The sequence below is a fragment of the Triticum dicoccoides genome, chromosome 1B (assembly GCF_002162155.2).
Source record: "Triticum dicoccoides isolate Atlit2015 ecotype Zavitan chromosome 1B, WEW_v2.0, whole genome shotgun sequence".
NCBI classification, from domain to species: Eukaryota; Viridiplantae; Streptophyta; class Magnoliopsida; order Poales; family Poaceae; genus Triticum; species Triticum dicoccoides.
In genome coordinates this window covers 572,678,036-572,689,524 of record NC_041381.1, presented here as the reverse complement: position 1 = coordinate 572,689,524, position 11,489 = coordinate 572,678,036, and the positions used below count along the sequence as shown (strand labels likewise).

At 48.3% G+C, this 11,489-nt stretch overlaps 1 protein-coding gene across 1 annotated transcript; it reads left to right on the top strand.

The window, feature by feature from the left end:
- Window positions 1–881: 881 nt before the first annotated feature.
- Window positions 882–3,289, top strand: LOC119348840 (trifunctional UDP-glucose 4,6-dehydratase/UDP-4-keto-6-deoxy-D-glucose 3,5-epimerase/UDP-4-keto-L-rhamnose-reductase RHM1-like). The gene is made up of 2 exons (XM_037616829.1): window positions 882–982; window positions 1,860–3,289. The coding sequence occupies exon 2, from the start codon at window positions 1,879–1,881 to the stop codon at window positions 2,983–2,985; it is 1,107 nt and encodes a 368-aa protein (XP_037472726.1). The 5' UTR covers window positions 882–982; window positions 1,860–1,878; the 3' UTR covers window positions 2,986–3,289.
- The last annotated feature ends 8,200 nt before the right edge of the window (window positions 3,290–11,489 follow it).

Sequence of the window (11,489 nt, the reverse complement as noted above, 5' to 3'; positions counted from 1 at the left end):
CCGCATGTGGAGCTCCGGACGCGGCTCCGGCAGCAGATCCGACCGCGGAAGCGACCCGGAGCACGAGCGGCGCGTCCGCTCGGACGGCGCAAGGAAGCGCGGGGCCCGGAGGTGGACCAACCGCGGCATGTCGCCGCCGGCGAGCTTCCGGCGGAGCGAGACGGAGGAGTACGACCGCCGGCACGCGTCCTTCTCCTCCACGAGTTTTTTGTACGCCGGGAGCTCCTCCTCCTCCGGCGCGGGCCTTCTCCCCGTGAAGAGGGAGTGGTCGAGGGACGGGGAGGAGCCGGACTTCGTCCCCGTCAATGAGGAGCCCGAGGAGCCCGCTCCGCTCGGCCGCCGCGGAGTCATCGGGCCGGAAGACTACGTTGCCGACGTCGACGCCGTTGCGGCCGCCATCGCCGAGCGGAGCGTGCGCGAGGAGGAGGAGCGTCGGTGCCACGCCGAGCAGCTCGAAGACCTCTAGTGGCGGCAGGCGGTCGCCGCCAACCTCGCCGCCAAGGAGAAGTACGAGGAGTGGCGCCGCATCCGGGAGGAGCAGAGCGCGAAGTACATCGACCCCTGCAGCTCCGGCGAGGAGGATTGAGCGTTCTTCTCCTCCACGGCGTCGTCCATACTGCCGTGACCTCGTTGCCGTCAGATCCGACCCCCTCTAGTACTAGTTTAACGTAGTATGTAGTATGAACTATGTTTGTAGTGTGTTGATCATGTAAAATCTATGTAATATGTGATGAACTACTCGCGGAACGAGATGCAATTTCTCCCGCGAAAGTGTTTTTTCAAATAATGCAGTTTTAGGTACGGTTTCTATTCGCCGCGCTAGTTTTTGACCCGCAAACGCGATCTTCGTCAAACCGCAAACGCGTTTTGCGGGTCAAGTTTTTGCGGGGTCTGCTAGAGTTGCTCTTACCTACCCCTGCCACCACCAACCCCAGGATTGGTTGAGTTCGTCTCCGCGCCGCCGCCGCCATCAATCTCCTCGGTGAGCCCCCGTCCCCGTTCCCTTCCATCCTCCATTTTGTTTGTGCTAGATCTGAGGATACTGCAGTGGGTTTGACTTTGACGTCACCGGAGACTCTGTTTGCGTGTTGTATCATATATATGTCGCTGTCGTTAGAGCAAATTGATTTGTAGGTCCGGATCCTATTATTGCTCTGCCGGGCGCCGGCGCACTTCGCCGGTCGACATCAGCGGCATGGCCAGCTTTTGGCCCTCCTCAAGCTCCGGGCTCTGCCGCTGTATCGACGCGCTTGTCCTGTCCGTCCGCAGCCGCCGCTCCTGCTGCAGAGCTCGATGCCTCCGGCTTCATTTCACTCTCACCGGGCGCAAGAGCCCCACGGGCATTCCGTCGAACATGACGTATGCAGTGGCGCGCGAGTCAAAATCAATGGCAAATAGTAGAACGCTGGATGTTGGTAGCTGCCGGTGCCACTGCAACAACAGATTGGTAATGGAGCATGGAGGTGCTCCAGGGGAGAGGACCCAAGCCAATCCTCTCGCCGTAGCGGCCGCCCACTAAGCCACCGGGTCATAACAGTTCTGGGCCATACGACTTCTGGTGAATCACTACTCATGGAAGATTGGGGCCTAGACCTGCATTTTCAAAGAATTTTCATTTGAAATAGAATTGCAGTTTAATACTAATATCTGTGTTTGCAAAAGGTGTTTGATGGTAGGGAATAGATCGAGCTACCTAATTTATTCAATTATTATTAGTTCCACAACTGTCTCTTGTTTCCCCCGTTAAGCAATTAACAGCCTTGGTCTCACACGCTTGTGGTTGTGGCAATAATTCAGTCATTCTGCATCATCCTACATGCGAGTACTATGTAACAAGCACTAATTATTTGATTTTGTAGGTATATCAAGCCACTCCAGATGGCAACCTATGAGCCCAAGAACATCCTCATAACTGGTGCCGCGGGTTTCATCGCGTCCCACGTGGCAAACCGTTTGGTCAGGAATTACCCTTGCTACAACATCGTCATCCTTGACAGGGTCGACTACTGCTCCAGCCTTAGAAACCTCGACCCTTCTCGTGGATCCCCGAATTTCAAGTTTGTCAGGGGCGACATTGCCAGTGCCGACTTGGTGAACCACCTCCTGGTCACCGAATCGATCGATACCGTCATGCACTTTGCTGCCCAGACTCATGTCGACAACTCCTTCAGCAGTTCCTTCGAGTTCACCAAAAACAATGTCTACGGTACCCATGTCCTCCTTGAGGCATGCAAGCAGGTCAAGATCAGAAGGTTCATTCATGTCAGCACCGATGAAGTCTACGGAGAAACTGATGTCAATGCTGTTGTTGGTAACCATGAGGAATCTCGGCTGCTTCCGACGAACCCGTATTCGGCTACAAAAGCCGGGGCGGAGATGCTGGTGATGGCCTATGCAAGGTCCTATAATCTTCCGGTGATCACCACGCAAGGTAACAATGTGTATGGGCCAAACCAGTTCCCCGAGAAGCTCGTCCCCAAATTTGCTCTCCTAGCAATGAGAGGCCTGCCACTCCCGGTTTATGGGAATGGCTTGAATGCCAGGAGCTACTTGTACTGTGAGGATGTTGCTGAAGCCTTTGATGTTGTTCTTCACAGAGGAGAGGTTGGGCATGTGTATAACATCGCCGCGGCTAAGGAGAGGGGAGTGGTGGATGTGGCCAGGGACATATGTGAGATTCTTGGGGTGGACCCCGAGAAGGCCATCAGATTCGTGGAGGACAGGCCGTTCAATGACCAGAGGTACTTTGTGGACGGTGAGAAGATGAGGAGGCTGGGGTGGTCGGAGCGCACAACGTGGGAGGAGGGACTGAGGAAGACGGTGGAGTGGTACGCCAACAATGCTGGTTACTGGGGAGATGTTGGCGTTGTCTTACGAGGGCAGCATCGTAACTGGACGCATGCTGCCTCATCACCGCCAGCTGATGAAGCAGATGAGGATCCTACGTTGAAAAGCGCAAGATCAAAGTGCAGGGCAAAGTTATAAACTTTACACCCGTGCATCCATAGGCTGATGAAGCAGATGAGGATCCTACGTTGTAAAGCGCAAGATCGAAGTGCAGGGCAATGCTATAAACTTTACACCCATGTATCCATAGGCACAGGAGGCAACAACACGATTCAGACCTCAAATAGGAGTGAGTTTCCTGAGCTACTACTGCCATTGTGTCTTTGATTCCACACAACTGCTACGAGTGCACAGATTTTGCCTAAAGGTTCAGTCTATTTTAATGGAGGCATGCCTTTCTTTCTGATGAATTAATGAAGGCAGTTTAGTGGTGATTTGCTTACATCTTAAATCTTCATAATTATTTTACATGGATGAATTACGTATGTACGCGCAATGCCTTTTTCCATCTCCAAAATCTAGTGCGTCACCTTGACTCGTAGAGAAAATCCCCTTTGTATCAGTGAATTACCCTAGTTGGACTCGAGGATATAGCCAAGATTAATTATCTCCAAGATCAGTTGTCAGCCATAGGTGCTGGGAGCTTCTTAATCTAGTTGCAGTACGTAGCCTTTTATTTATGGCAATGATAAATCCCGAACGTTCGGATTTTAAGCATGGCAACCCGAACGTTTTTTATGGCAACTTTAGTTCAGGTGAGGTTGGCAAACATTGCAATTTTCTGACAAAAAAACCAATTGGGACAAAGTTGCATGTCCTAACAACTGAAGTTGCCACCTCACATCAACTAAAGTTGCCATGTAAAACCGTTCGGGATGAAATGCTTAAAATCCGAACGTTCGGATTTTATCGGTGTCCTTTATTTAAGGCCGGTAATACTTTCAGGTATAGCGTGAATTCCGTCATTGAAAGTCTATACTCCATAGGGGCATCCCCGATCTCGCATTACCTTTAAAAAAAAGGACTACTCCAGATACTATAGACTGGATAGGTTTGTGATGCGTTGGTCAATGTAACCATTAGTCTAACTGGCGCTGAGATTTCAAGAGATAACCTAAGCACCCTGATAGATTTTAATACTGGAGCTAGGCGAGATTGTTGATGATCTCTCGAAGCCCTTCTAGTCAATGACAATATGATAAATTCAGACATTAGAATTTCATAAGGCATTAACCCTACTTTAGCGTGACAGATCCAGATGGGTAAACTCTGTGACCTATAGTGATTCTGGGAGCTTTCTAACTAAGACTGCTGCAATATGATAAATTCAAAAACATGAGTTTGGAAAGGTCACCTAGAGCTTCCAACAATTCCATCAGAAGGTTTGAGCTTGGCAAAACCAGAGCAAAACGATTCTTGTGGGAGATGGATTTTGAAAATCCCCTTTCTGGCGACAGGACCGGTGACGCCGCGATCGGGCCACCTACCTACCTCCGCCCGCCTTCCTCGATACCGACGGCCTTGGATCTGCGCTCTCCCGGCCCCACGGTGGCCTCCCCCGCCTCTGCTCTGCCCCCAACCCCGTTGTCACGCGTCGATATCACCGAAGAGGTGGACCGGGCAGCCGGGCTCGCCACTGAGCGCCGGGACGTCGTCCCACCGCCTTTCTCCCGGAAGCAAGTGGCTAGGACTGCCGTCGTAGGTGGCTCAATCCCCAGGGGTGGGGGCTCTGCCGCTCGTGCGCGGTCCAGCCCGCGCTCCAGGCCGTCGAGCTTCGCTCGCGCGCCGTCGGAGAAAGCCCGAGCCCGGCCCAAAGCCCGAAATACTCCTTGTTTTCAAGCCCGAGCCCAGCCCGAAATCAAGCCCGAAGCCCGAAAGCCCGGCCCGAACGCTATTTTTCAGTGTACGCACGTGCAAGCCCTGCCCGGAGCCCGAAAGCCTGGCCCGAAATACATGAAAAGTGAAGCCCGAGCCCGGCCCAAACTATCTTCCGGACTGCAAAACAAGGCCCGAGCCCGGCCCGAACGTCAAGCCCGGCCCGACCCGGCCCTGGTTTTTCGGGCCGGACTCGGGCCGGGTCGTCAGGCCGGGCCGTCCATGCCCGGGTTTAGTGGTGGGCTGCACCGCAGCCGTCCTGGTGCTGAGGTGTCACTGGACTTGCTAATCACAGCCAGGCTCGCTTCTCATGGCGTCCTTGCCCCTGGCACTATAGCTTTATGTTGGCGGATCATCGCGTCCTCCGCCACTCTTGTTGCTCCCCTTCGCTGCTCGTCGGTGGCCTCCAATCGTCATTCCGGCCGTTCATCGCTGCCCTTACTCCATCCCCGCGGCAACCCGGGCCTGAGGAGCATTCTCGCCGCCCCTACCTTAGCACCCCTGGCTGCTGCGTCAGCCGCACAGGTTGGGTACACCCTCGCGCCCGTGCTTGCCTCACGAGGGCTGGGTCGCGCAGCGGTGGGCGTTGATAATGGAACGAAAAGGTGTATCTCACACCTGTTTCGCCATAGGTGACCCTGGGTTATCGAACCCACGAGAGGAAGATTCCCTTGAAGTGATGGTCTCTAGTAAGATTTTATTAAAGGATCAATTCCAGCTTTTGAACGGATCAATCAAGCAACCAGTGATTCAAACAGTTATAATAAAAAGAGGTACTCATGTGAGGTCTTAATGCTTACAACCATGTATTTGTGTTGGGACCAGATATGATCTTATTTTGTGCGCTGGAAGTCACCCATCGAGATGTGCTTGTTACAAATAGAAGTGGGGGGTGTGTCCAAATAACATCTTGACCGACACGGGTCATGCATCAAGAATCAGTTGTCCTACTACAGGCCCTATCCGTCGCGCGGGGTTGTCTCGATAATTAAGATAATGAAATCAAATAAGAGTTGTGGGCGTTTTATGACTACACCTCATGAATTCCCAAGGGTTGGATCTGGGTTACCGTACTGAACCTTACTGTCACCGGTGTTCGGTATAACACTTGACGTTCTCCTTGCTCCTAACCTCACCGGTGCTCGATCTCCATGATCTTGGGTACCTGCAGGGATGAAGATCGCAGACAAGACAAGAGACATCTACAGAATAATTTTATTTCACTCGGATGAAGACCGCGGACAAGACAAGAGACATCTACAGAATAATTTTATTTCACACATACGGGGTGTTATTCAAAGCCCTTCCATTGATCCCCATAATAAATACAGAGTGTTGCAAGGTTTGTGCCTCAAACCTTACCATACCGAACTACTCACACATGGAGATTAGATCGCGAGAATAAAACATCGAAGAACACATCTTGAAGATTGATTGATTGATTGTAAATATGTCTTACAATGGATGCCTTGTTATTGGTGCAATTATTGCCCTATTGTGTTTTGGAGATTGTTGACAGAAACCCGCGTGGACTGATTTATTTGCTAGTGCACATAGAGAGAAATAGTCCATGCAGAACCGAAGAAGAATGCCATCTTTGATGGCAAGTTCGAGGAACCTCGCCGAAGGATATTTGATAAAAAGAGAAGATTCGTCATATCTCTCTAGGCCGTTGTTTCAAGATGATTGATGCAAAGATGTTGACCCCTTAAAATCTATTGCTATGGTGAAGCAATTGGTTTGGAGGTTGTCCAAAGAAAATTGACTGAGAAGACCGAAGGCTAGGCGAAGACGTATAATTTACTTCGTTATTCTTCTTCTCTTTCTTGAGTCTTAGGACCTTCGTACTATCAAGAGGGGTATAGGTTTTCGAAGTTTAGATCTGTTGTGATGCTTAGCCCAAACCTATGCAAGACCGAGAGAAAACTCTTTAAGCTCCAGATCTTTACCTAATATTAAATGAAGGATTGTTTCTCCAGATTTTTTGGTTTACGGTAGGACCGAGATAGTTTTCATACGTCGCACGTGATTCCTCGTGGGCGATTCGTTTCTGTCAAAAGAAATCACATGAGGCACACAGCCGCAATGGGCGGGCCCATTAGCGTAACAACAGTCCGCGCCAGCAAAAAACTCCCAGAAAAATTAGAACGGCACAGGTATCGAACCCACCAACTCACGCAAGAGCGCTCAGAATCCTAGCCACTAGACTAAAGAAGAATTACTCTTTATTTAGCTGCCCGAACTTTTAAAATGAGCTCATAGTCGCGCCACATATTGAGAGGATTTTTTTTTGAAAAAGTGAATATATTTTAGAACCCCATCTTTTTGCAAAGTTGTTAATAAAAAATTGAAACTCGATTATTTTTTAAAACCTGAGTATTTTTTAAAACTAGGAGGTACTGTTGCGATTATTTTTGAATTTGCAAACATTTTAAAAACGTAAATATTTTTGAACTTTAAATTTAAAAAGGCAAACATTTTTTTAAAACATGTTATCTTTAAAATTGGGAGGTACTATAGCTAAATTGTATTAATCTATACCTATTAATAAAACTTGGCGAATTTTTTAAATGTGCCCACCTGATGCATGGTTTTAGTTCATTTTATTAAACTAGGGGTATGAAAGGAATCTTTTTGTCTGTCGCGTCTTCATGTACAACAAGTCTCACTCGGTCCAGTGACTCCCGTCAAAATGCATGAGGAGTCCAAGGTTCCATGATCTATCTGACACAAACTACTCAATTTACATAATGACACGGACATATATAATGTGTTGTGCTTTTCCCCATTATATTAACCAGATGATAAAGAAAAACTTTGATCAACGCTTTTGATCTTCTCCGGACACAAAGGCGGCTCAACAATCTAGCTATTGGACCTGGCCAACCTAGGTTAGTGACAACTGGTACTATGATCACCGGCGATGAGGACGACAAAGACGACAAGCGGAAACATGTGTCATGTGTTATACTAAAATGGAGGATGTGGACATGAGGATGAGGTATTAGTCATGTTTATTATGTTATGGTCATGAGGGTGAGGTCTTTAGCCATGCTCAGTGGGTAATGGCGTGTGAGGGTTGTTTTCTCCCGTTGCAACGCACGGGCATGTTTGCTAGTGATTACCTACAAGCAGAAGACGTAGTTCTTCGGTGTTAGCTAGAGCAGCTAAGCCGAAAGGAAAGAAGGGTCGCCGCATTCTGGTTGTGGCCTGTGAAGTTGTTCCTATCAGCACAAGTGCACCTCTGCAGTAGATTCCTCCATCACCACCTCACGAAGAAGAACCCGAGCAGCAGGTTGCCCTCGGTGTCATTGTTCTAGTGCCCATAGCTCAAGACGAGCAAAATGATGTTGAGGAATGTAGCATGCAATTTCAAAAGATTTCCTACGCTCACACAAGATCTATCTAGGAGATGCATAGCAACGAGATGGGGGGAGAGTGTCCACGTACCCTCGTAGACCGAAAGAGGAAGCGTTAGGTTAACGCGGTTGATGTAGTCGAACGTCTTCACGATCCAACCAATCTAGCACCGAAAGTACGACACCTCTGAGTTCAGCACACGTTCAGCTCGATGACGTCCCTCGAACTCTTGATCCAGCAGAGGGTCGAGGGAGAGTTTCGTCAGCGCGACAGCGTGATGATGGTGATGGTGATGTGATCCGCGCAGGGCTTCGCCTAAGCACCACGATGTTATGACCGGAGGTGTAAACTGTGGAGGGGGGGGGGTACCACACATGGCTAAGAGAACAATTGATGTGTCTTTAGGGTGCCCCCCGCCCCCGTATATAAAGGAGGGGAGGAGGAGGCCGGTGGCCAGGAGGGGCATGCCATGGGGGGAGTCCTACTAGGACTCCACTCCTAGTAGGATTCCTCCCCCCCCTTTTCCTTTCTTCCACCGGAGGGAAAATGAAGGAGAGGGAGAGGGAGAGGGAAAGGGAGGTGTTTCCCCCTCCCCTAGTCCAATTCGGCCTGCTATGGGGGGGGCACCCCTTGCGGCCCTCCTCTCTCTCCACTAAGGCCCATGTAGGCACAATACTTCCCCGGGGGGTTCCGGTAACCCCTCGGTACTCCTGTAAAATACTCGAACCACCCGAAACCATTCCGACGTCCGATACTACATTCGAATATATGAATCTTTACCTCTCGACCATTTCGAGACTCCTCGTCATGTCCGTGATCTCATCCGGGACTCCGAACAAACTGTGGTCACCAAAACACATAACTCATAATACAAATCGTCATCGAACGTTAAGCGTGCGGACCCTACGTGTTTGAGAACTATGTAGACATGACCGAGACACATCTCCGGTCAATAACCAATAGCGGAACATGGATGCTCATATTGGTTCCTACATATTCTACGAAGATCTTTATCGGTCAAACCGCTTAACAACATACGTTATTCCCTTTGTCATCGGTATGTTACTTGCCCGAGATTCGATCGTCGGTATCCTCATACCTAGTTCAATCTCATTACGGGCAAGTCTCTTTACTCATTCTGTAATGCATCATCCCGTAACTAACTCATTGGTCACATTGCTTGCAAGGCTGATAGTGATGAGCATTACCGAGAGGGCCCAGAGATACCTCCCCGATACACGGAGTGACAAATCCTAATCTCGATCTATGCCAACCCAACAAACACCTTTGGAGACACCTGTAGAGCATCTTTATAATCACCCAATTACATTGTGACGTTTGATAGCACACAAGGTGTTCCTCCGGTATTCGGGAGTTGCATAATCTCATAGTCAGAGAAACATGTATAGGTCATGAAGAAAGCAATAGCAATAAAACTTAACGATCATTATGCTAAGCTAACGGATGGGTCTTGTCCATCACATCATTCTCTAATGATGTGATCCCGTTCATCAAATGACAACACATGTCTATGGTCAGGAAACATAACCATCTTTGATTAACGAGCTAGTCAAGTAGAGGCATACTAGGGACACTTTGTTTTGTCTATGTATTCACACATGTACTAAGTTTCCGGTTAATACAATACTAGCATGAATAATAAACATTTATCATGATATAAGGAAATATAAATAACAACTTTATTATTGCCTCTAGGGCATATTTCCTTCAAATGATGTGGTTGATATCTTTCTCAACAATCTAGATGAAGCAAATGCACCAGCTCAGCAGCAACACAACAATGACCAGACTGATGAGGGGATTGCAATTGAAAAGCCAAATCCTTCACATCCTATTCCCATGCAAGTTGACCTTCTGCCTCAAGCAAGAAAGATAACAAGATTAAGGGGGAGCAATTTTCTCCTTGAGAGAAAACTACCCCGGTCACATCTTCGGTTGTTCCCACACCAATGGATGTCGACTCCGCTCCTCGTTCCACAAACAAGTGGAAGAGGAAGAAAAGAAATCTGTCGAGTCGTTGTCTCAAGTTATTGTTAGTGCACCATTTGTATCTGAACCCAAGAAAGTTGTGTCTACAACAGATAAGGCCCTAGTGCCCGAAGAAATGAAAAATGTTGAAGGAGTTCCAGCAAGCAAAATTGATGGATCTTCAAGTTCTTCGAAGCCATCTGTGTCTACAAGGTCAAGGAAGTGCAATGCTCCTCTTAAACTGATTGAAGAAGATTCTGTTGTTCCTGGTGAGTCTTTGACCAGGCGTTCAACCGAAGAAGAACCTCTAAGGAATCTACATGAAACATTTCCTCTGTTTCCTATCGAGGACGGTCCAAATGGTCCAACTTTCAACGAGCAGTTTCATTGCTCGAAACTTGCTTTCTTTGGTACCATTCCGTATGAAGGAGAAATGACTTCCATGTCACCAAGGTTTTGGACAAAAGAACAACCTGTGTATTATGCTCGAATCTTGTTCTGCAAGAATCACATCTTCAAGCACAAGACCTTGGACTTTTGCGAAGCTCGAGAGTTTACCTTGCTTTCACCATACCATCGAGCAAATTGAACATGTCTTCCTAAAGAGCTTCCTCCGCTTCAATCATGGCTGGAACTGTGAAGTTATCCTTTAGTTCTTCACCACACTTTATATCTTAGGAGATCTTGTTGATAGCGACACATGGATACTTGAATGGATGATAGAGGAAGAAAAGATTAAGTGCTCAGCTGACCAGATCCTGGCTCTTCTAAATCTCCCTCAGTGGGAGTTTTATGAAACTCATGAACACATATTGCACTGGTGGGAAGTGTCTGATGCCGAACTACATATGCTGATGGACTCCAAGCTTGTTGGTGATGCATGTGCTGATGCCAATGCCAAGAACATGTCCTATGAGAACAAGGTGTTGTTCTACATTCTGTGCAATTCCATCACTCCAACAAACATGCAAGAAACCATTCAAGACATCGTCGCAAATGCTCTCAATGCTATATCAAATGGCATTCACTTCGATATCCCTAATCTCTTCATTCAAAACTTGGCATACGCCGCTGACAGTGCCCAAGTCTTGAAGCCATATGCTCCATCATGTTTGCCATCGAACAGCTCACAGAGAAGAAATTTTTCTGCCCCCATGTGCCGAAAGTTTTCATGCCACCAGTTTGTGATACTCTTCGAGTTGTGAAGGATATTGGGAAAGGAAAAAGTCCAATTGATGCTAGTACCCCTGCTTCTGCGACTACTCCTAAGGTTACAAAGGCGACTATGGAAATCCCTCGGGATGAAAATCCATCATTATATGAGATTTGTCTTCGGACTCCGTAGGCCCTGGTGTCGGTGTAGCAAAAACCAAGGTTCCACTAACCTCCGGGCATGGGCCACGACAGTGCACAACTAC

Bases quoted from the DNA above. Each gene is read 5' to 3' on its own strand.
- LOC119348840 (XM_037616829.1), top strand. From the start codon at position 1,879: ATGGCAACCTATGAGCCCAAGAACATCCTCATAACTGGTGCCGCGGGT.